The 26364-nt window shown below is 29.1% G+C and overlaps 5 protein-coding genes across 5 annotated transcripts; 1 reads left to right on the plus strand and 4 right to left on the minus strand.

The window, feature by feature from the left end:
* Positions 1-7093: 7093 nt before the first annotated feature.
* Tsp_00682 (dickkopf-related protein 3) lies at positions 7094-9338 on the minus strand. The gene is made up of 4 exons (XM_003376449.1): positions 9003-9338; positions 7823-7997; positions 7240-7444; positions 7094-7175 (listed from the first exon to the last, which is right to left on the minus strand). The coding sequence occupies exons 1-4, from the start codon at positions 9336-9338 to the stop codon at positions 7094-7096; spliced, it is 798 nt and encodes a 265-aa protein (XP_003376497.1).
* A 138-nt stretch (positions 9339-9476) lies between these two features.
* On the plus strand, positions 9477-10175 carry Tsp_00681 (putative transmembrane abc transporter protein). The gene is made up of 2 exons (XM_003376450.1): positions 9477-9669; positions 10147-10175. The coding sequence occupies exons 1-2, from the start codon at positions 9477-9479 to the stop codon at positions 10173-10175; spliced, it is 222 nt and encodes a 73-aa protein (XP_003376498.1).
* A 1128-nt stretch (positions 10176-11303) lies between these two features.
* On the minus strand, positions 11304-12956 carry Tsp_00680 (ADP-ribosylation factor 1). Its single transcript, XM_003376451.1, has 5 exons — positions 12908-12956; positions 12268-12328; positions 11974-12121; positions 11757-11840; positions 11304-11691 (listed from the first exon to the last, which is right to left on the minus strand). Exons 1-5 carry the CDS (start codon positions 12954-12956, stop codon positions 11494-11496), a joined length of 540 nt encoding a protein of 179 aa, XP_003376499.1. The 3' UTR covers positions 11304-11493.
* A 1275-nt stretch (positions 12957-14231) lies between these two features.
* On the minus strand, positions 14232-15116 carry Tsp_00679 (mediator of RNA polymerase II transcription subunit 7). The gene is made up of 2 exons (XM_003376452.1): positions 14996-15116; positions 14232-14821 (listed from the first exon to the last, which is right to left on the minus strand). Exons 1-2 carry the CDS (start codon positions 15114-15116, stop codon positions 14232-14234), a joined length of 711 nt encoding a protein of 236 aa, XP_003376500.1.
* Positions 15117-16448: 1332 nt separating this feature from the next.
* Positions 16449-23486, minus strand: Tsp_00678 (conserved hypothetical protein). The gene is made up of 12 exons (XM_003376453.1): positions 23372-23486; positions 22466-22629; positions 22154-22285; positions 21992-22097; positions 21247-21480; positions 19987-21195; positions 19825-19874; positions 19336-19371; positions 18262-18455; positions 17813-18206; positions 17146-17392; positions 16449-16540 (listed from the first exon to the last, which is right to left on the minus strand). The coding sequence occupies exons 1-12, from the start codon at positions 23484-23486 to the stop codon at positions 16449-16451; spliced, it is 2973 nt and encodes a 990-aa protein (XP_003376501.1).
* Between the last annotated feature and the right edge of the window lie 2878 nt (positions 23487-26364).

Consider the following 26364-nt stretch of genomic DNA (forward strand, 5'->3'; position numbering starts at 1 on the left):
AATTACAAATTCTGAAATGCTATAAATTCGAAAAGCATTCACGATACCGTAAAATACTATAATCTGCAGAATTACTGTCGCTGAAATGTGAATTGTGCAGTTGTTCACTGGAAAGTTATCTTTTTAGTAATTAAAAATAAAATTTGGAAAAAAACAATCTGCTGATAATGATAAATTGCTTTGCATTTAAAACAGTCTCGTTTTTCGAAATCTATTTTCTTCAGTACATTATGTCTTTTTCTCATATTTTCAAACCAAAACCTGTCAATGAAATACTCGAGTAAGAAGAAAATTTAATAAACGCCGTTTTGAAAGTTTCAATTTAATTCTTTTAAAGGGATGGAATTAAATTATGAATACAATGCTGGATGTTTTGTTTGCACAGCAGATGCTCTTTTTCTATTCCATTTTGTTTTGTAAGAATGCAAAGAAGAAAGAATAATAATTAATTAATTAAATGTTATTGTTAATATTTTCACTTTGATTATATGGAATTGTCGCAAGAAATTAGTTTAGTAAAGCAAATTGCCAGATCTATAAACATCATTTCAGTAAAGTATGTTGAAATGCTAATGTAAGAGATTGAAATTGAAATTTCAGATTCAGATACTTCGTCTTATTATACTTTAGGTTGCTTCAGTTTTAATTACTGCCGTTCTGATAAACGCATTATGTTGAGCTTATGTGAAATATATGAATAAAGAACATACATAACTGATAAAACATTTTTCACTGTCACACACCATGCAACAAACATGCAGTAAATCTTTTATTACTAATATAAGCAATATTAAAATGCAAAAATATTATTTATTGCAAAAGTAGTCATTTTTGGCTCATCTGAAATCCTCAGTTTGTTTTGCAACTGCACTTTATTTATTAATCATTTATAAAAATATGTAAATCTGTACAGAAAATAATCTTCAGGCAAATATTAAATATTTTAGTAAAAGTTCTCTCACAGTGTTTTAATGTTTAAAATGCATAAAACTGATAATTTAAAAAATACATATTTTTCTATTGCAAATGTTTCATCTCTTACTGGTCAGTCACTTATGATACTGTACTGTATATCAAATTATCACACAATGCTGTAAAATTCAATCATTATTTTGTACATTAAAAAATACTACTCAGTAAATGGTGGAGAATTTGTTGGGCCTCAATTGCATTAATTTTCCAAATAAAGATAAATGGCTACATATTTTTATTTTCATTTTCATATTACTCATTCAACAATATTAGGTAACATTCTAATATGCTCTGTCAAACAATAGAGGCATTTTATAATTTTTCTCATGAACATTTTTTCTATCACATTCATTATATTATATTTATTACAAAGCCGTAACAACAGCACTACAATAAAGTGCACATTATTAAATTTCGGTATAGCAAAAATAATCGAATTTTCACAATGGAAGCATATTTAATTTTGTCGGACATTTTTTCAGTCTAGCAACTATGGCAGTTTTAAAGTAAATGGAGCAAAATAAATCGTTTATGCAAATATTAATTTAAAACTTCATTTCTTTAACTTAGCAAGACTTAAAATGAATTCATGTAATTATTTTAAAGTGTTATTGAATTAAAATTTCAAAATGTAATTTGCAAAGTTTGTTGCATTTTTTTGCTTTTTAATATTTAATAATGGGTATTAATCTGATATTAATAAGTGAAATCAATAATAATTCTAAATTACAGAATTTTAGAGAAGAAGTATAAATCATTTATCTGTTTCTTTATAATACTCTCAAATTAAGTCATACTTTTGAAAAGCATTGCTTGTTTTTTCTGAATTCAGTTAAAAATTTAAACTTATGCTTAATTTCAAAATTATCTATCAAAATTCTAACACCTTTGTATATGGGCAAAGATTTTGGATAAGACAAAATGTTAAAAAAAGAAATATTATACATTTTCAGCTGATAAAGCATTTGTATTTGTAAATAAATTATGCATTTGGAAATATAATTAAATGTTATTCGATTTATGATAGCATGTTACAAGCAGTAAGATAAATATGATAATATGAAATTTTAATGTCTGCGTGCACTATAAAATGGAAAAATTGGGATAAAAGTATTAAAAATAATTTTTTTTAAATTTCTTACGAACATTCTAAACAAAAATTATATATATATATATATATATATAAGAACTGAAATAAATTAACGCCACTGTTTGACAAAACTGTTCATTATGCGTACATTTTTGCATCTGCATTCGATGATTCTGATGAATATATTTACATACTTTATCATATCATTTTGCATCAATTTCTATCAGTTTTTTATTTCTACCAATTCATATAAATACAATAATAATTTTTAAATTAAAAAAGTAGTAAATTAAATTCACTCTTTGTTCGCTTGAAAGTTTTTAAATTTTCTATATTATAAAGATGATTCTCAGGATAATAAATGTTTGTACTTGACTCGAATAATTATTCTAGAAAAAATTAATTTTTCTGAAAAATATTTCACGGCTGTACAGTTATAAAAGATGAAGCATTGTTTTTATAAATTCTCTTAACTGAATCAAACAACCCTTAATTTGATTCAGCCAATTATTCAACAATGTTCTTTAATATAATTGCATGAAATAATTACATTTTCTCATTAAGTTCAAAAATTAACAAAAAATGTTTTTTCCTTGAAAAAAATTAAAATTTACTTTGAGATTTTAAAATCAAATAAAATACAGAGGTATATAACTGTTATCATTATTTTTATTGCATATCTTTAAAAAAAGAAAAACAGTAATTTTGAAACAAATAATAGTTTAAAGATTAGTGAGGGAAAAGCGGCTTAAATTGTAATGAATATTTTAAAATATGAATGCAAAATGACAAATATAAATCCATCAATTTCACTTTGTCAAACTTGATTGCTTAACATTTTAGTTCTGATTGTTGGCAAAGAGTGCATTTTATAATTCTTTTTTTTTTGACAAGCAAAACATGCAAATTCTAATGCAACTGCAAAAAATGAATAGTGAAATCTCTTTACTAATTCTTGAAGAGTTTAAAAAATAGATTGGAAATTTTTCAATAATTTTTTTTCACTTAGCATAATCTCCAGTTATATTGGATTGGATGAGGAAAAATTGTTCACCAATGCAGCATTGATTGATTACTTTGGCACCATGTTTGCCTTTTCGATTCGTTTTTCCCTGGTGAAAATATTTAATTCAATTGAGGACAATTGAGCTTTATCTTGTAGATTTACGGAATCATGAAATCGAAGTTTGCACTAATGAATTTTACATATCTGACACTCATTTGTTACAACTTTTAAGATTCTTTCTTTTATATATTTATATATAGTTTTTTTGTGTTAAGCTGCTGTCCAATTGCTCAGTGGCGCAGATTGAATTCCACAATCTTTACAACTTCTGAGGTTCGAAATTTACGTCATTGAAGAAAAAAACGAAAATTTACTATCAGCACTTGGCAGATTCAATTACACAGTTTCTTTTGAGAAAAAGGTTCAGGAAGTGTGACGTACTTGCTTGCCTGTAAATTTTATTTAATTAACCTTGAATATGTAAATATTGGTCAGATATTTATTTTGTCAGACTATAAAATCGAGTTGACATGCTCTAGCAAATTTAATAAAATTTCCTTTACGGCTGCTTGAAGAAGAAAAAAAGAGCAAAAGAAAAGCATAACTAATGACATATAAATAAATAAAGGTAGCTTTAAATAAATAAATAAATAACTATATACATATATATACCGTGAGCTTGACAAGTTAAAAATTGATAAAAAACTCAATATTGGTTTTTGAATAATTTAGAATTTTTGATTGATGGTACTGCAGATGTAAAATTTTAAGAATGAATATTAACTTTGTATATATTGTGTATATGTGCCTGTGAGGATGTAGCTACATTCTTCAATTAAGAAACTATTCATTTGTAATCCATACATTTATAATTAGCTTAGTCAACTGCGTTAGGTGCATTCAAGCGTATTTTTATTGGGAATTCTGGTGAATTTATTTATTTATTACTGAAAAATAATGTATTTTTTAATGAATTCTCCATCTTTTAACAATTGTTACTTTTATGATCATTTTTTGCTTGCTGTTATGTTTTGATTTATTCATTTTTTACATGAAATTTGAAAAAATCATTATAATAGATAAGAACTTGAGTAATAAGAAAATTAATATATTAACTGCATATATTCCAAATATGTAATTGCTTAAAAAATTTTTTGGTCAATATTCTTTGCGAACATTATGTAAACTTAATTATCAAGCTGTTATTGACCAGGAAGTTATAAAAGCAAGGTTATGCATTTATTGAAACAAAACGCTATTCTACAAGTTATTAACAACCAAAATTCTGATTAAGTGTGGCATGCTTTTAAATGAAAAAGTAACTTTTCTGAATGACTCAAAAGATCACCTGCAAATTGTACAATAAATAAAACTAAACACAACAATTATTATTACCGAAATTAATTATCAGTAGCATGCATTTGCTTTGGAAAGAACAAAATTTTATTCTTTAAAAACATTTTTAAAAAATTGCTTTTTAAAGACCATTTACTACTACTAATCAATGGAGGGATCAGAACTTTGAAGAAAATAATCAGATGTGGATTATTGGACAATAAAAAATGTAGATTTTGAAGTATTATTTGTAAAAAGATTTCATCTGAGTTTGCAAATTAATAAAAAAAACCATCTTGCATTATAAAAATATATTTGATTTTTATTGTAAAATGCTGAATAAAATTTTTATAACAGCATGTACTTTTATGTAGCCTATTGCAATTTGTTATTATATCTTTTTCTACTATTTTTTAAATTTAATAAATTTTTTCTGATATATTTAAATGTATATTCTTTAAATTTTTTTATTTTTAATTGCAACAGTTAATAATATAGGCTAGTGAGGTGAAGTTGATTTATGGATTATTTCTGAATGAGATGAAATGAAGCGACTAAGAAATTAACAATGAATACCAAATCAAATGACACGCACTTTGAGCATGACAATGTGAAGGGTCAGAATTAAAAGTGTGGCCTTAGAAAGTCTGCATTCCTGCTAGATTAAAATATAATAAATACAATTTAATGATCAATAACGTATGTTGCTCAATTTATTGTCTTCTCAGTATGCAATAAATTTAAAAGTTGCATTTTGGAAAGCATGTTCTGATTTTTTTACAACCCTTGATATATCTTAGTTAAATTTTAATAAAATACCATTTTTTTTGCAAAGCAAGTTGTAATGTCAAATAAATGCGGAATGTTATTTTCACAGAATTGCACTGATTCGAGCAATAATGACTACATAAAAAATTTGCATGTTTCTTTTTGATAATTTATGCTGAACGCGTTTTAGTGCATTGCTTTTTGCAAGAACTTGGCAAATAGCATTATTAAAATGAATCATTTGATTGTATGGTTTTGAAAATTTTTTGAAAGCTGGTCATGATATATGTAAAAGTGCTCAATATTCGGGTACGTTTTATAAATGCTGCATTTGCATCTGATATTAATTACATATTTACAATTTCAATGTTCCCAGAATTTTGTTTTAAATCTTATAAAAGAAATGTGAAGAACATTTAACTTGCAATAGCTTAAAGATTGCTTGCATTGTTGCAGAATGGAAAAAAGATGAATTAATCATTATGGAAAGGCAATGTTCTTTTGCAGATGGAAACAAATCAGAAAATGAGCATAAGAACAATAAGCAAAAGAATGGAATACTTTACCAAAAATTTCTTTGTCGTCTTGCTTTGTAATTTCAATGAATGAAGAAAAAAACTCTCACAACAGACGTGTGATTTGTTTTGTCATTCAAAGTATATTTCAAAACTTTATTGCAAAAAGCTGTCGTAAATGCATTTTATAGAAAACTGCGCAGTTATATATGAAATTACCCGTTACGTTCTTAATTAAACTGACCAATCATAGCAGAGTATTATCTCCTTTACTTCAACCAAAGTTCCCAGTACGAAATTAAATTTAATTGAATTTTGTACTAATCATGCAGTTCAGCGCAGTTTTAATTTCTAGCACCTTAATTGTAGAATAATTTTGATTTTTTCAGTCTTATAATTTAATTTATTTATGTTGTTCAGTTTTAGGAACTTCTGCATAATAACCAGTCACAACTGGTAACATTGCAAAGTTCAAGATTGTAAAATTTTATACTATTTAAACTTAAACTTTAATAATATGAGTTTAATTAAATTTTTTAGAGCTTTCAATGTTTGCAAATAAAAAATTTCATGTTTTGCTATTGATATTTTATTGATTCGTTAATGTCAATTTGTTTTATATTGTTTTTTTTCTTCTTTGGCTTCTCCTCCAAAAGTTCCAAAAGTTGAAAATTTGTTTTTGTCCAGAAATTTTAGCTGATACTTAAAAAGTAAAAGCTTAAAATAAATTGCGTTTAGCTGACTGACCGTTTTGCATTTTTACCCAATGCACTTGTAATTGATCTTCATAGAATTGTACATTAACTATTCTGAATGGACTCATTTAACTTGGACGGTATATTCATTTCATTCATTTTATTATTCAATGAAAATTAAAGCAATTGAAATTGGTAAATTGATTCCCAAGCTTGCAGGAATGCTACCAAAATAGTTGTTATTTAACCGTAGATTGTTTCATGAACTGATCATTACCATTTTCACTATTTATTTTTCAATTTTATCACTCACCGTGCACCAAGAACTGAAACACGCAATTTACGTATTTCAAATTGATATTCATTCAGACTTTTGTGTTTTCAATGAAGCAGCAATATTATTAATGAATTAGTTTTTTGTCATTCGCATCGTTTTTCATTTAGATATATATAATTTATCATTGCAAGTTATTATTTATTTATGAAATGAACTTGATCAAACGATGAATGCAAATCTTTAAAGAAAAATGTTTTATTGAGAATGCAATTCAAAATAGAAGGAAAAAAACCAAAAAAAGCAATGACACTGAGCAAATATAACAAATTTAACAATAAAATGACATTAACAAAATATAAGCATTCACCATTTGCAAATTTTTATGGTAGCACTGAGCGGACGCTGTTGTGTCCAAGTTGACTGAAACTTTGCCATTTAGCGTCCACTGCTAGAATGAATACTGATGCAGTGAAGTTGATTCGACTCTGTCCAAAGTTGGAACCAGTCTATTTTCATGCTGAAAAATTTTGCATTAAATAAAGCTGAATATCGTAATGATCCATTTTTTGAATATATTTTACCTTTTTGGATCTGCACTTTGAGGCGACAAGGCGCAAACAAGACCATCATCACAGGGACATAGCTCGTTCAACCAGTAGGATAGACCTCCATCTGGTACAAAACAGCTTTGCCCAATTTGTAATTTTGGCTTACACACTTTATCACCATGCTGTCGAGCACAACACAAGCCGGGTAAGCAGTCACGATTGCTAGTGCACCGAGCCCCTTAAAATGAGCAGTCTTAATATATTTTTCAGTGATACTACTGCAATGTTGAACAATAAGTATGTATCAATGCAAGAAATACATTTAAATAAAGTTTATCTGAATGAATAATTTGTTCATTAAATGTGTATTAGGACAGAGTTCTGCTTAATTTAGCCACAGACAACTAAGTAGCTTCAATTCTTGACCACCATGCTGGAGCCCAAAAATAAAGGTGAACATTATCAGTAGAAATTATTGTTTAGTGGAGTGAAATACCAGGAAACGCCCAGGTGCTTTTATTTTATTTTTGCTTCTTAGGAGAAAACGTGCTGGCCCCAAATGCTTACAAAGAACTTCGAATTATTCTATCAGAAATTTGGCACACTTTTTCCATACCTTTGTGACCTGGCTTGGCGGCCATTGTGCAGCGCCCAAACATACAGTCATAGCCAATTGCACATTGATTATCACTTCGACAGGGTTCTTGCTCTGTTTTATACGGCTTGCAGAGACCGTAATGCAAATCACAAAACAAATTTAAGGGACATTCACGATCCGCATGGCATGTGAGCTGTAATTTTAAAATATGAAATAAAATAAAGCAATTCTATTAGCAATTTTGAAAATACAATTTCTCTACATTTCCATGCATTTAAAACTTCAGTCTAATGAAATACATTTATTATCAGTGATTTATTTTGAAACAGTACGCATATATTCACATGATAAATGTTAAGCGAGCATGTTTTAATTTGAAATATTGTCAAATGATGTAAATGTAATTATGACTAGAAAAAATTATTTATACTTTTAGTAATAATTCAAAATAGTTGAAAAAATGTTTTATCAGTAAAGTTTCAGTATTACCATTTTCGAATATATGAAGGAACTATAAATCATTCAAAGTATTTACAGTATTTAAACATTGAGACAAGCACGTGCATGCACACACAGAAATGTATATATGCATGTGTGTGTGTATGTGTTAGACAGAAATTACATGCATGCCTATAACATGCTGTATGGATATGACAATAAATAATTATAAATAAATTTACAAATAACAATATGAATTGAGATTAAGAAATAATTATTATACATAATATATACACTTATGCAACCTAAAATGATACATTAAGATTACCATATATATATAATTATATAATTACCAGTCTGAATGAAATAACTTCAAAATTTTGATATACTTATTTTTTATGCTTTATTATGTTTCATGCCAAAGTGAAAAAGGAAAAGCTGCACAATTTACATTGAATTGAATTATATATATGCGTGTGTGCGCGTGTATAAGTATGTTTGTATGAATATACGTAGTTGCATTTAATACGAATGCTAATGTTAGTATAATAATGCTAACATGCATACATGAAACAAATATCTGAAATAAATAGTAAAAAATCACCAAATGATAAAAAGTTCATTATTATAACACGGCAACTGCACATGCAATTCAAATTATACTGAATGAAATGAATGAATTCGAACTGAAACAGAAGACAAATTTTAACAAGATAAATTTGCATAAAAATAATGAAAGATAATAAATGATATGAATTACCTGCCCTGGTTCATCATTGGAGCTCAGATCGTCTAACCGGCTGAGTTGTGCTGTGGAGATGGAAGCAGTCTGTAGTGGAGGAGGAGGAGGAGGAGGAGGGGTAGTTGTGGAAATATGATGATGCTTATGACGTGGTCTTGGTGAATTCTTGCTGTGCAATTTGGCAACGACATAATTTGGCCGGCTTGGACTTGGCACTGGACTATCATGGCGCAAATTGCTGCTAGAGATGTCAGTTTCCAAATCGTGTGGATTTGTGATGAGCCAATTCCAAAATGTGGCAGTGCAACTGTTCAAAGTGAGAATGACAAATATGCACAACGATTGCGCGGTCATTCCGCGTTGGCGGTTTATTTGTATCCAATATATCATGTGAAATAGTTTGAAATGGAAAAGAGCTGAAAATTATAACCAGATGACAACACACACACACAGCAAGCAGTCCGTTGTAGTAACAGTGATTCTCAGATCGCGATGGACGACAGCTCACGTCAATTCGATAAGGTAATGATAGCCAATAGTTTCATTGGAATTGGATCTGCACGTGGAATTGTTTTAGGGAAATGTTTGCACACCGGTGGTCAGGCGTCAGTAACTAATCGTCCGGCTCCCAACTCTGTCACTAGCATTGTCTCAAGTGCAGTTCGCAGTCACCTGAAGTGGCGAGGTTAGTTGACGAGCAGAACCGTGAACATGACCCCCGATTGCTCCGCCCACGCCTTTATGGAAAAATGTCGCAGGCAAATTAGCTTGTCCACTAGTGGACGAGTAGAGCTGGTCACCAGTCCGGAGCCCGACTAACCTCCAACAACTAAGAGTCTACATATATATCGAGGTCACATGTCGAGTGTGGACTATAATACAACACATGTCGAGATGTTTTACAAAACAAAACCAACCTCCAAACACAACTCAACCTTCAACACTACCACTTGAACAACTACATCTTGTATTAATTAATTTAATCGCATCTTCCACTGATTAGCTTGAATTTTTGCTTGGACAAACACTGAATTGTTGCTGCCAGCTGAATAACAATTTCCGCCTTGCATTTTAATAAACAACTTTTCAAAATTTCACTGAAACTGATTAAAATTATTATCGAATAAATATAAAAGGAAATTTAAAACTCTATAAACTTCAGTAAATGCAATTTATCATACATTAGATTAGAAATGGCAATTCTTGTCAAGTGGAAAATTAATCTTTCACCGTTGAACAACAATCAACTGACTAATAAAATTTTTAAAACTAATGACAAATCCCATTTTGCTTGATTAAATAAAATCTATCCCCCAACTTGGCTAGATATTACATCACTCCACAAGTAAGACGTGAAAACATGCATACTAATTGCTGCTTTCATTTTTATAATTGGCTTACATTCTCTATAAGAATGCTTGTAAAACTTTTGAAACTTTTGATTCATTTTTAAATGTTTTTCATACTGTGGCACAAACTTTCATTAAAATTGAAAATTTTGTAAATTCAAAATTAACTCACTGTGAGTTATTAATTGGCATTAGTTTTTATCCTCTTATTTATTTCAATTTGTAATCTCGACTGCGCACTGTGTTGGAACCTTAGAACATGAACATCATGATAATGTCATGCCCTTAGAACATGCAAATATTTGAACAATTAATGCAGTTTGAATTTCTTATTTTCCAAAATTTCTAATATATCACTTTGCAATCCTTGAATTTGAAACATCATTACAGTTTTTGAATATGAATTTCATCATAAGTCACATTTACTATACCGATAGTACTTTTAAACTGCAGCATGGTGTTACAAACAAAATCTTTACAGTATTCATTTAAGGCAAGCATTCACATTTTCATTTAAAAACTTGTGCTTTATTTCTTTAATACATAGCTAATAGCACGTCAAAATATAAATAAAAAATAACTATTTACTTATTATTTTCAAATAAGGCAATGTAATTCAATAATAAAAATAAAAGTGTACTTTTCAATGTCATTAACTTCGATTAAGCTTTTAGTTGAAATTAAATAAAGAAAAATTATTTATCCATTTATTACAAAATAAAGATTGAAAAAAACTACTTTAATCAAAAATGAAAATGCCAATTGTATTAGTTATTCATTGATCTAAACAATAAAAGATTATGCTTGCTTTAATATGCTGAAAGAATTTGAAAATTGAAAAACAATATCCAACTAGCTGTTGCACAATGTATTGTCATCAAACAATTGTGAGCAAAGTTGCTTGTAAATTTTTACGCATAAAAAATAATATCTTATGAACAAAACTGAAAACATTCGGAATATGTAAAAAAGATATTTACTAGTCGCGTTAATATAAACAAAAACAACTGCAAACCAGCACAGTGAACACAACTGGTGGAGTGCTTTTAACGCGCACAGTCGCATAGGCGCAACGGTAATATACTGGCAAGCAAAATAATAATGATAATAATAACAAACAAACAAACAAAAATGTATAATAAAAATAGAATTAATAAATTTTATCGTTTGATTTGTGAGGCCATCCATTCGAGACCCTGTTGCAAACCTTCTCCTGTCAGCGCGCAGCAGGCTTGGATTTGCCAACGCTGATCTTTGATTGACGTTAAATTCAACTCGTGACTAATTTCTGCAGAAGTCATGCTTTTCTTGATGTCTTGTTTATTGGCGAAAATTAACACTGCAGATTTGCGCAATTCCTGATCAATTTAAAACAAAAATAAACAAACAAACAAACATCATACTAATAGTCAAAAAAGCATACTTCATGAGCAAGCATACGGTAAAATTCTTCTTTGATCGTCGATAATCTTTCACGATCCGCACTGTCGATCACCAAAATGACAAACTAACAAATTCACAATCATTACACTGATGTAAACATTGTTCCCTTTTGCAGTTGAAATTTCATTCAGTATTATTACAAACACAATTTGCATACAATATACTGAACAGTTGTGAATTAACATTTTTGCAATTACCTCTGTATTAGTATAGTAAGTATTCCACGATGCTCGCAGAGAATCTTGTCCTCCTATATCCCACATCAAAAAATGAATATTTTTCCATACAACTTCTTCCACATTACTGCCAATAGTAGGTGACGTGTGCACAACTTCATCCATGAGACTGAAATATATTTGTCAATTTGAACCAGTAAAAAGTTATTACATGCTCGCATTTACTGCTGTGCTTATAACAAAAATTGTTTGACGATTGAGAAAAATAAATTTTATAAATTACTATTGTCATAAAGTGACAAAATTCAAACTTACAAATGGTATAAAATAGTAGTCTTTCCAGCATTGTCCAATCCAACGATAATCACTTTATGTTCTTAAGAAACAGTAAGTTAAAAAAACATTTATAAAATTAAGTTTATATAAAATACATTATTTATCGAATATAAACAAAAGTTTAGAACTGATAAAGTTTTATAAATTCGATGCAATACGTTGAATTTTTCACCCTTGAATTATGTTTAATAAAACATATTGCAAAATTACCACAGTGTCTGCTATCAAAATGTTACTGCATAACAGAAATAGCAATATGAAAGCAAACAGAATTCCCTAGAAAATATTAGTGCACTCACCTCCTGGATAAATATTACTTCGATAATACATCAGACAACACCTTGGTAAATGAACAATACAACAATATAAATATAAATTTATAGGCAAATATTCAGAATAACATATAAAGCAAATATGAGAATTTTCCTCCTCATTTAGCAAATACACATAATTTTCAAGTTACGTCAAAAATGAGAAAAATCAATAATCTCACAAAACTTTCTCTACTTTCAGAATGAGTGACCTAAAATCACAGCATGAAAATTTGGACAATTAACTGGTACAATTGTTGATTACAATAAAAATACGAACAGTAAGAATTACTCATCACTTTCTTTACCTTGATTATTAAAAAGCCATCGCCAAAGTTTGGTAACTAACAAGCCCATCGGTTTTCGTTCAACAGAAAATCTGACTAGTTGACAACAAAGATGGAACAATTTTATTCTATAAAATGAAATAACATACAATCAATCAGCCGTAAAAATTGCTGCACAGAAAAGAGCATCTGAAAACGATAATGCTATCGAAATTCACTAATCAGTACATTTGTATTTGACTAAGATTTAAAGTATTTGAAGACGATTAATTCTGTATACATTTATGAACGAGCATTCTTCTATCTACTGATTTTAAAATAAACACCTACACTGTAGAAGAACATTCTACTTAAATCAACTATAAGTATGCGCAAACAATAATTTAAGTGCATTTACCTATTTCCTGGTAAATAAATCAATACAGATATGAAAAAGATGACACTCTTCCGATTAACGTCACACAATACAGGAAAAATTAGGTAAAATGGTCAAAATATTTCCTTGTTGAAGAAAAATCTTTAAAAAACTCAAAATAAACATTTCAAAATGATAGATACAGAAATTATAAAAACTTCCACAAGTATAAAGCATCTGCCAAAGTACTATTTACAACTGATAAAGTACAGTTAAATTTAATTAGAACTAATGAATAACTCCCGACCGACTACAATATGCTAAAACTTACATTTTAAATTCTTAAAAATTATAATATAAAAAAAGTTAAAGTAAAACGACATTACATGAGAAATAAAAAGATATATATATAAAAAATTATCAACTACTCAATGATAAACTGTCAAAAACAATGAACAAACTTGGTTGACATAAAAAAAAGGCAAATTAACCGTAATATGATTTTCAAGATTGTATATTGCATTACAAGTTTTATTAAACTAAAATTGCTTGTATTATTTAGTAAATTTGAATTTACTTTAGTTTCAATTTGAGTTTAGTTAAAATTAACAAGGCTTACAGGTCATTTTGCTTAGATTTCAGCTTCAATTTAATTTTAGTCCTTTAAACTTATTCAGATTGCTCGCTACTATAAACTAAGTAAACAACATCCTTCAACCTGATAGTATTGAAAATACATCCCAAACAACCTTTATTACAAAGAAAAACATGTGTGTTAAAATCAACTTGTAATACATACCAATAAATACATAAATAAATATATACATATATATACATTGTATCTTTCAACTGAACCTAACAAAATAGATATTACATTCATTCATGGAATAATCTGAGCACAAACAAAAACAAGTAAAATCAAAATATCACAGTACTTTCATTAATACAATGAAAATCAAGATGAATTACAATATTTCTAAAATAAAATGCTCAACAGTTTCTATGGACAATTTTGTCGGCCAAATGGCACAATGCTATATCTTCAGGATCAATTTTCATTTCAACAATTTGATTCGATTTTTCAGATTCACTACGCTTCATGTGCGATTTTTGCATACAATCAATCCAAATTTTTTTTAATGTAGGATCGTTTAAGAACTTTATCTCCAATTGATCAGGAAAGTTATCCAAACAATTACTCAAATTTTCTTCCACTGCCTGAAAATGATCACGAAAGTGATTCACATAGCACATACGTTCTTTGTACTGCCGTTCAAGCATAAGCATTAGCGACTGACATGCCTGGTGTGGTCTGAATTCATTCACTAGATGGTGAAAGTTGATAAACAGAAGACTCAGATCTTCAATTTTGCGTTCCCGTTCTGGAGAAGACGGACAACGAATCAAAATTTCCAGCAAATCCAAAAAGTTAGCAATTATGCTGTGATTCAACTTCTTCAATTCAACCTTTCGATCAAAATTTGGAGTATTTGGATATAAACGTCTAATGCCCTGGTTTTCTAATGGTTGTATTATCATATCTTCAGTATTATATTGAACACCAAACATTGTATAAGCACCTTAAAACAATTAAAATATATCATCTATGGAGGAACAGATGATGCATATTAAAAGTTTGCAATTTTCCACATTCTGAAATTGCCATGTATGTAAACATCTAATTAACAGCTTAAAATTGAGAAAGCATTTAAGTGGATTAATATGATATATGTTAGATAGTTAGGAAAAAATACCTTGAATAGGAGGAGGCGGTGGTAGTATGAGATTGTCTTTAATATTGCTATCAGTACACTGGCTTATATAATGAATTGGAGGAGCTGGAAAGGAGCTCACCAAATTACTGCGATCGTTCATAGTTCAAATGTCACTTCTAAAAAGTAAAACAAAGATTTTAAATTTATTGATGAAAACTGACTTAAATACAATCTGCAACTTAAAGATGAAAATGCGGATAAAAGTAAAATCATATGCTACTTCTTAATAACGTTCAGTGCTAAACATAACTTACCAGGAAAACTCAATAAACATAAATAAGTAAACTGAATAGCATTTACTATACTTTAATTATATATATATATATACATAAACAATAATAATTTCTCGATTATCACATGTAAGAACATAACAAAAGGAACAAAAATTTTATGGAAAACAAAATGCATTAAAAATGGTAATTTCATAGAAATTTAAAATATACAACAAAAAACATTATATGCATAATCAGCTACCAATTACTGTGTTAAAGATTTCTGCAAAATTTGTGACTACAAAAGATACAGTAAGATAAAAGCATGTTTTAATTTGACTAACAAATGTAAAGCAAGATTTAAAAATGAATGCTAAAAGCATATTCAAAATTTTAAAGCATTTCCTAATAAAAAAATTTTTTTATTGTTTTTCAAGAATATTATTTTTTGCTTTCAATGATTTGTTGATTGTTTTGGCTATAGTTCTTTTCAGTATTGACTAGTGTTTTGCACAGCTATAGAATAATGTCCAAACAAGTTAATACCTGTTAAAAGTCTTAAAACATGAAACCATTTTAATATATTATTTTACTTTTTACAAAAGATCAAAAATTGAAAATCAAACTATTGCAAAATCAAAAGTGCACACTTGAAAATTCACATTTTATGCAAAATTTTGTATTTCCAAAACTTTAGATATCATAATTTATGAAATTAAATGAATTAATCGATTAATTGAATTCACTAAATTAGAACTCAATAAAATTGATATAACTGAAAAATTTGTTATAAAAATTTTGAAATTTTATAAAACAAAGTTGTTCAGACATTCATGCATATCTTTCAACATAATTACAGCAAACATGTTTACTATCATCGTCCAATAAATTTAAAAGATGCAAAAATTATTTTTCTCAGAATTGTTTGCTTTGCAAAAGCAACAAATTCAACCATTTTGTAGATGATTTATTATGTTGAAGCGCTATTCTTTTATTTATATTTAGCATAAACAGTTGCTTCAGCTTATATTCTGAAAAACGTAATACACAGATTAAAACTGAAATTACTGTATGTAGGTGTGTGCGCGTGTTGCGTATTGTGTATTTTTTGCACAATTTTGTGTTTCATTTAATCGCAAAAACAGGTGCCACTGATAGCATATTTGTGTAAACTGTTCCTCCAACAATATTTGAATATAACATTCCGCACATGCCTAAAGTTAGTTTTGACCAATCAGCAGTAACACTGTACTAGTGACAGTACTGTACTGCAGTAAAATATACTGCATTGCTTGCTTATAAAACAAAACACCTTAAATTTAATTGCATTCAATCATATACATGTAAAAATTAAATATTCTAGTGTATTTTCATAAGCAGATTGCTATGATTTACTTGAATAAATCACGAAAAAATGTAAAGCGTAAGGCTTTATAATTGCATTCACATGGCAGCATATGAATTAATTTTACATTAACTGCAATAAACGCAGTAACATGAATATATTGTATTGCACAATGGTGGAGCCATAAATTTTAAAGCAGTGCTTTCATATTAAAAGAAATAATGCTTTAAACGCTTCGTATATAAAATGCAGAGCATTGAAGCCATGCATAATTTTAAAAAAACATTTTTTTGTTAATCAAAAATGATGTAAATAACTATCATAAACAACTACTAACTCAAAATTGTATGTTTACACAAGATTAGGGTTGGATTAATTATTGTGTAGTACTTACTGATTTTACTTACATCAAAGTATGTGAAATAAATTTTTTAAGTCTCAAAATTAACTTTATGTAAAATCAACAATAATCATAACCTTAATAAAAGGTAAGCATTTAATTAATGAACTGCATTATGAAAAGTTTGTTTATACTAATCCTTTAAATAAATATAAACAAAAGTTCTTCACACGGTTGCCACTGCATAGAGTGGCGTCTACGTGGCTAGGAAATTTTCCATTTTCAACTGCATTGTAAAGTTTAGAAGTCTTTGAAACGTCAGCAAAAACCATTTCAACATCATCAGAACTTTCAGTTGTTAACTTTTTAGATGAACTTATTCCTTTTTTATAATTTTGCGATATCCATTTTAACAATACACCATGTAGGTACCATGTATTCGATTCTGGATTATTGCAGTACAACGGAGAACCTAATTCCTAAACAAATTACTTGAAATATTAAATGAAAAGCAAAAAATTAGCTTCATTTTGTAGGTTTCATGACGAATGCTTTTAATTTTGAAATGCTCCTAGACTTGTTTGTTTATCAAATTATTTCATTAATGTAGATCAAAAATTATTTTACTGATATTTTAAACAGTAGATAATGAAACTGTTAAATTTCTGAAACTATATTTTAATCGCACGCGTTTAAACTATCAAATATTCGGAAAAATCATAAGCATCAAAAATTGTAAATGATACAGAATAATGCAAGTAAAAAATAATTAAAATGTGAATAATATTAGAGAATGATAAAACGGTTTTAATTATATTCAAAAATTATAATGTAAAATAATTTCAGAACTAAGAATCTCATAAAATAATAACTAGGTAAAAGTAAAGAAAACAATATACCTGATTAGTAATATGTTCATGTTTGGGTGCACATAATGCACTCAAGCCTTTCAAAATGGGATACTTATCTTTATCGCATTCTTCAACATCATATACTGAACGTTCAACAAAAGTATGAACAGCACCAGTAACGGAGCTCATGGCACAATGAGAATCTTCTGGAATTGATGAGTCAATTGCAGGTAAGCATACAGGTTGAATATGCTCTTCAAAAAAAAGCGCTTCTTCTAGTTCAAGTAGTGCCAAACCACCAAAAAATGATTTATCTTCATGCCAGTATGCAAAAGTGTATGCTTTTCTAACTCCTACTCTGACTCCTCTAGCTGTAGGCCACCTTGATACACCAGCGTAAACATTCATTACTGGAATTGCTTCTTTGTTTTTCAACAAATCTCTATATACATTTGTCTGTATAATTTTAAAGATAAAGTGATAAGTTTTTAGTATACTTTATATAGCAAGCGCCGGTGGTAACAATATGCTGGGAGTTATTCAGAGGCTTGGGCTGGATAATACTCCCTAGGCACATGAATCGTTCATTTTCGTCATGAGTAATAATCACGGTCCATGGTTTGGGATATTTTTCTCCGTTATAATAAGTTTTCCCAGATTGACCACATTTAATATCACTTTTAACTTCCACCTAAATGTGCTTAAAGTAAACTAAAAAGATATCATGCAGTTATCAATATACAAAATAACAATTATCAATATCAATAACAAAATAACATTATTGTTTCTCTTTTTTCTTAATTATATTTATGAATAACGATATGCTATGGCTTAAGAATAAATCTAATTAGAAATATATAGACTGCTTACTCGCTGCAAAGCAAAACATGGATAAATTAAAAATAAAAGACTTCCTGCAATTGTAGTTGCCTTCATCTTTTGGCTTTAATATTAGTAACGAGGACGAAGGTAATTTATATGTGCAACATGAATGTAAATTTACAAAAAATGTATCAGATTTTGTTTATTTTATTTTTGTTTGAAAATATATCTAATATTTACATATATGACAAAAATATGTACTTTAGCATTACTGTTGTTGAATTACTTAGAAGCAGTGCCATTTCTCATACATGTATAAGGGAAAATTAGATGAATACATCTCAAAGTGCAATCAACACCGGAATAGTATTCAAGAAAATTCGATGTAAATTTGAATTTAAAAAGTATAAATTAACGTTTACTTAAACGTTGATAAGTGCACTATTATGGTAAAATAATAATAAATAATCTTTAAGCGCAAATCGATGACTTTTGCTTGCAACATTTGAAAGTACTTAATGTGCAATAAAATAAAATTTCATACAAAAATAAATTTTGTGTTGAACTATTTAAAATTAAATGAATCCATATCAAAATTTATTCTCTTACGTCAAATTTCCTCTATTCCAATAATTTATGTAAACAATTAATCTGAACACAAACATTGTTACGCTCGTTTTGTTAAGAAACGGCTCATTAATACTTTTGTCATAAAAACTTTTACTTACTTTTCATTTTCAAGGTTATACTTTGTCTTTGCTATGAACACTAAGTATTTTAAGAAGCTGAAATTCAAAAATAGAATAACTGTAAAGTCAACATTATTCATATATTTTTAAATATATTGTATTGCACAATAATTAAAAGCAAATTAGCAAGGCTCATCAGGCAAGAAAAACCTGCTTAAATGAAATTTTAATTGGCAGCATATGGCACGCTTTCCCTTATAACGAAGCATACAACAAATGTTTTACGATGAATTTCATACACATGTTTATCAGTTTAATGCAAAAACGGCAAATGAAGGTAAACCTGCTAAAACTTTCAGTAAACTTTAATAGTGCATTAAAATGTTTTCAATGTATTACATGATTATAATAAAATTATCTTTCACCATCAAAATTATTCTGCTCACTATTTCTGTATGTACGATATATTAGATAGGCCCTTCAATAAACTTGTAAATATATGCAAAATTTCATCTTTGATGTGATTAAAATATTAATGTAATAAAATACTGTTGAGCATGAATTTTTCACTTTTTTCTCACATAGGTGTAGGTGTCGCACTGCAAATAATAAATAACACTTTATTAAAAGAAGATAACGATTATTTTTTGAAACATGAAATTACAACAAAACAGTTCACCAAAAAATACTATAAAAAAGTATGTTACTGACTTGGTGATGACATAATACTTGGATCAATAACAGTACTGTAACCAAGAAGATGAGACTGACTATTATTAGTCGTTGGTTGTGTTTGTGGTGACGGCGTAAATGATCTCAGTGCTGCAGTTGGTGGAGGAACGCTGAATGTATGTGGAGTATTATAAGTGACATTTGGAGGAAACGGATATTGCGGTGTTAAGTGTGGTTGTGGAATCGAATTTAAAGATATACTGCGAGGTTGCAAGTTCGCCTTTGGAGGAGCAACAGTTACATTTGCGGCAGGAACCTGCAAAGTCGGTGGTGCAATACCAGCAAACGAAAACCCAGGAGGATTTTGCTGATTCAAAGCTATAGATGGGTGCTGTGCATAGGAAGCAGTAGTTGGGAAAGCTGTAGACACTGGAGTCGTTCCTTCAAAAGATCCGGCCGGTCTTTGCAATTCAGATAATAATGGCGGCGGCGGGGTTTGCATTAAGCCTATTGGCACCGGTCTAACTGACGTTCCAGAAATCGCTTGTGGAACAGGCATGCAAACATTGCTACCTGGAGGAAGTACCGCAGGAGGAGTGGGAACTGCGCTGGCGGCAAACGGATAACCAGCAGATGGAAGTGGCAATCTAATTGGATTGACTGATGTTGGATCAACGTAGTTTGTAGTCGGTTCAGAAAATAATAATGGCTGTTGTGGTGGTTGCTGACTAGTAGCATGTGAGACTGAAGGTGGATGAGAAGAAAGAGGTGTATTTGACAATTCCACATGATCAGAACGAGATGCGTCAGTTTCATTCAAATTCACAAAAGCAGGGTTCACTACGATAGTAGAAGACATCGCCTGTGCAGGAGTTGCAGGCAAAAGTGAAACAGGGGGCACGTTTGCGCCTGTCGGAAGAAAACCCGAATACTGAAAACCTGCAAAAGCGGGCGGCTGCATCAACCCAGCAGGCAACATGCCCGGTTCAGGAAAAGGTGGTGGCGGGGGTGGTGGAGGAGGAGGCGGAGGCGCTTCCGTTGGCGGTACAGGGGCTGTAGGTGGTAAAGGAGGAAAAAGTGGCGAAGAGAGCCTTTCAGTTCCACGTGGAGATACATTCTGCGTATTAACAGCAATTAATTCTGCTTCTCCATCAGCACGCACATTATCTGATCGATTCCCTGCGCGTTTAGATGAATCCGAAGTAACTTGGTTTCTGGCAACCAAATCTAACACTTGCTGACTGATTTCTTAAAAACATACATAAATAATAAAAAATACAAGTAAAAAAAACAATGCACCTTCTATATGTTCTGCAGTAAGATTATCGACAAACTGATCCCACCAACATTCTTCCTTATTATTCTGCCTTCCATGCCAATCGTCAATTTCAATACTTCGATAACGACTTGCTAACTGTAAAAGGGAAACAGCAATCACTTCTGGTTCCCATTCCAAGCAAAGTGTTGTTAAGAAACTGTCGTTCGTAAAAGTCCATGCTAACTGCATTATTTCTTCAATCTGCTTCTTCTCACCTATTAAATATATTTTAATTATAATACCAAAAGCACTGAATAAAATATCCAAATGAAATAAAATGTAACTTTTCAAACAAACAAATAGACGTAAACATGCAATCACATAAACTGCATGTCTTTCATGAAATAAATCATTCTAACTAAATTTCAAATGATTTCTTTTAAAAACTGTCCTTCAATCACATTTTGCAACTCGCTGTACCCATCACAAATAAAGGATTTTAATCAAAACTGTCGACAAACAATAGGCATCACAACAATCTATTTTGAACAGAATTTCTCACTTGTTCAGTACAATGCAATTTAAAATACATCTTTAAAATCTCATTCTTTCAAAATAAAGCAAAATATTGCAAATTCTTATTTACACGAAATAACTCCATCCAAATAAACTCGCTACAAAATAACACATACTTATATCTGTATTCTCAACATTTACAATATTGCTATATTAAATGTAAAAGCATTATTACAACTACTGATATTAGAAAAATTAAAAATACATTACCTTTGAGCACTTTCCCATATTTTAGCAAAAACCGATAAGGGTGCTCTACCTCGAGATCAAATTTAAGAGTCACCAAAAGCTTTTTTTCAAATAACATAATATATTCCTATTAAAACATACAAATTAAACTAAATTTAGCAAATATATATATATGTAACAAACCAAAAAAATATCATCACTAGGAGGAAGTGACTGATCATTTATTACTTCACGTGCGGCGCGCATAGTATCTTTCACTTGTTTTGGTGTTTCTTCAGCTTTGCCAGCTAAGAACAGAGAAGTCACTGCAGCTACCTGAAACAGAGATATATGATACAAAGCAATATAACAAATTCTGAAAGAAAAAATTACCCGAAAATCAAATTTTTTGAAAGAATGAAACATGAAAAATCTTTGATAGTACACAATTCCAGTTGCTATCGTAGCATAATGTCTAGAAAACTTTTCCAATAAACCTTACAAATCACTGAATACATTATTTTCATACAAATCCAATTTTGAACCAACGGAAAGAACAAGTTTAGCTCCTCTAAATCGGTATTCCATTTCTTCTTCAGATCGAAGACCATCTGCTACCGATGGTGTGTTTTGCAGCTCTTCCCGTTCAAATAACCAATCTCTCATTGATGCAATGAAAACTTAAATCATAACATAAATAACAGAAAATACTGTATTAACAAAAACATTTTACAAAAGTTTAAAACTGAAGAAGGTTAATTTCAAAAGTCATGTGCTAACATTCAAACGTGCTGCAAAGCTTGAAGTTCTCGTTTAGTGAATTTGTACGCTACATACACACATATAATATAAAAATAAAAAATTATACATAAAAATATGTAGAATAATACACATAAGTACCTATTTAGGACATTAAAATGATATAAAATTCAAGTTCAACTTTACAAAAGTTAATACAGTATCTTTTATAGATTTTCAAGTACTATATTTGTATAATTTTCGAATAAATAAAAATGAAAATTTAATTTCAAAACAATAATAAATTATCAGCATAAGTTTAATCTTTAAATGTTAACAAAAAATTAAATATATTTATTATTTAAAAAACTGAAAATTCATTTGCAATAATATGTTAATGAAAAGATTCATTTTAATGAAGAAAAAAAAATTTACATTTAAAATTTATTGTTAAAATAGATAATAATTTGAAATAGAAGGTAAATTTTTCAGTCCAAATAATGAATTGGTGAATGTGAAATTTAAAGAAAGTTGTGGATTCCGAATTCGGAGAAAAGTGAAGAGAAATGAAAATGCACCTTTTGAAGTTAGCTGAGTTTGTGTTTGGCGGGTGAACAGCCGCACGTTTGGACAGCTGACGCTTGTTTCAGCTAGTAGTTGTGGTTTTCGCGTGCGGATTTTTACTTTCTTGCTGACGTAAGAGCATGATCGAAGACGAGCCAAGCGCCGGCTGTCGTGAGTCGTAAAATTTCAGCCGGTCCATACTTCTCGCAGCTTCTTGCTCCTCAATTTGCATCATTTTTCCTTCGAAACAAACATTTTCACGTTTTCCAATCCTGCGCTGCTTGTCTATTGAATTCGGGCTCAGAAATTTCACAGCCACAGCGACACTTGTGAAATATTTTGGAAAACAGTTTCGTCAGTTGTGCCTTTGAACATTTGCACAACTTCAACCGATGAACACTTTTCCAAAAATCCTCCCTGCCAATGTTGTCATTATTTTGAAAACAAGGTAAAAATAGCAAACTTTTTTGAATTCTTTTCAGTATGCAAATTTTCCATTTCCAAACTTTTGTAATTGTTCAGTGCAATAAAAAGCGCACGTTTATTTTTGCTTTTTCTTCTGCTTACGTTTAAACAACTTTTATTAAATTGTTTGTCGGTTTTAATTTTCGGATTTGCAAGCGTTTTGCGTTCAAGTTCGTTTGCAATATTATTTTAAGATGAAATGTAATCGCTGCTGATTTTTCAGAAACTCTAGCACTAGTTGAAATTCAAAAGAAAAAATAATTTCAAATATACTATTATTTTATTGTTATGCATTCCAATTTTTGAAAGCATTTAGAAGCTGTAAAAAAATAATTTCAAACGTTGTAAAATAATTTGTAAATAAATGAAAGAAAATAATCATTTGAAAAATAAATTTTATGTTTTATTCATATTTACAAAATTAAATTCATTTAAAATTACAAAAAAAACATTTTACTTATGATTGTTCATCTGGCGTGTATTATTTTATGAGTGCACAAATAATAAATATAAATAATAATATTGGTGTGGCAATAGTATGCACCCACAACTTCATTTTTATTTTCATCATTACATATGTCATACATTGCGTAGTGAAACAATAAAATTGCGTTCATAAATGTTGCAATTAATAATATTTATTCTTTAGTTATTAATATTCATCATTATAATATAATAGTATTTTTTCAAAAATATTAAGTAACAAATTGATAAATTCAGAAGTTAGAGTTTTAGTTGGATAATGCAAAGAAATACAACTATTTTAAAATTGTTTCATGGATAGTAAAGATTTGCTTTAATTTTGACATGCCTTAAGATGTGAGATGCTTTGAAAAGTCTTACACTATAAACATTATTGAAATTATGATAAAAATCCAACTGTATTATTAGTATTCATTCCAGTAATGTTTCGGGTTATTCATGTTACAGATTGTGTAGCCCAAAAAAAGAAATATCTCTTTGGTTTTTGTTTGATCGAACATCGATACTGATCAATCACCAATGCAATTCATTTGAATGCAATGGTCTGTGGGCAATTTTCCTTAAAATTTGACGTAATATCACAGGACTGATGCTCATTTTTCCATTGATCAACAGAATATATGGGCCTACAGCCAATTTCTCTTTATTGACCATTTGAAGTTTTGGGTACCGCATTTACACTGATCAGAAAAAAACATCTATAGCATAGGCAAACTGAAAGTGCAGCAGTTAGCAGTTTCTGATCATGTCAAAAAATTTTTTCAAATCAGACTTGCATATTTTTTTAAATATTGAATGTATTATTTTTAATTAATTTCATTTGGTCATTTTACTTTGATTGATTTTTTGGCAGAAAAGATTTTCTGTGAACAGCATGCATCCAGTTAATTTAAGCTTTTACACAATCATCTGCTTGAATCATGCTTTTAATGAAGGTAATATTTTTGCTTTTGAGATTTTCATTTTGTCAATTAACCAGTTTATTTGTATTCTGAAGTAGAAAGCAATTGCAGAGTAAACTAAAAATTAAACATACAAATACTTTTTAACTGTCAGTAAAAAGTAATGCCTAAATTCTGCTAAGCTGCAGAACAAACTTTTAGATTGAAAAATTATTGAAGCTAAAAATTGTCATAATTTCAAAATTCCAACTTTCTATGATTAAAACTGTAAATTATATTGTGAATTGTTAAATAAATTGTAGAAAATATGGGAAAATGTTTATAAAATTGAATTATCAAAGTATGATTTGGTGATATAAAAGAACTTAAAAATCAATTTTGAACTATGCTCAATAATTTATAAAACCTTTAAAATGCTTCTTTTATTATTATAATTCAAGAATATTATAAAATCTAGTTTAAAATCATGGCATTCAGTATTCTATAGTGTAAATGTTTTGAAAATTTTTATAATTATTGATGCAATTGTCATCATTGGATCTCGCCAATCAGAATAATTTAATGACAATACAAATAATACATGCTATACTAATATTTAAAACAGTAAAAAGTTGTTCAGTCATAATTTTCAAGTGTGGTAATTGATTTCCTAGTATAATTTAAATATTTTTAGTGAAATTTATTTACCGAAACAGACAGCCATTATTATATGTGATCTGCTTAAAATGTTTTTCATGTTGTTCCGTTGAAGTGAAAATATTTAAATCAGCAGTTTCAATATTTGTACATTAAATAGTTTTAGAAACTTATGGGTTTTTTTTATTACGATCAATTTTTCATTTAAACTATAGTCACTTCATTTTGGTGTTCATCAATTCCGCAACTTGACGTTTTATTATCCAACGCTTCTGGGTTTAATCACTATTGGCAGTAGTTATTTCTTATGCAGTTAGCTCTTAGCAAAAGATGCGCATTCTGTGAAACTTCATTTAACAACTATATAGTTGAAAGCGTACATTTTCATCGATATTTCTGAAAAGTAAGACGACAAAAGAAAAATAACAATAAATCTTATTCGACTGCTAAAAAAATATAATTTTCAAAAAAATGTTTGCATTAAAATTGCTTTTTTCAATAGCTTGAAATTGTATAAATGTTGATTTTCCTTTTCCACATTATGAAATGGTAAAGTGGCAATTGCATTTTTAATAATTTTATTGCATATAGGATTAGTTTTAAAGAAAATATAACAGACGCTGAAAT

This window comes from Trichinella spiralis (assembly GCF_000181795.1).
Source record: "Trichinella spiralis strain ISS 195 chromosome Unknown Scfld4, whole genome shotgun sequence".
NCBI classification, from domain to species: domain Eukaryota; kingdom Metazoa; phylum Nematoda; class Enoplea; order Trichinellida; family Trichinellidae; genus Trichinella; species Trichinella spiralis.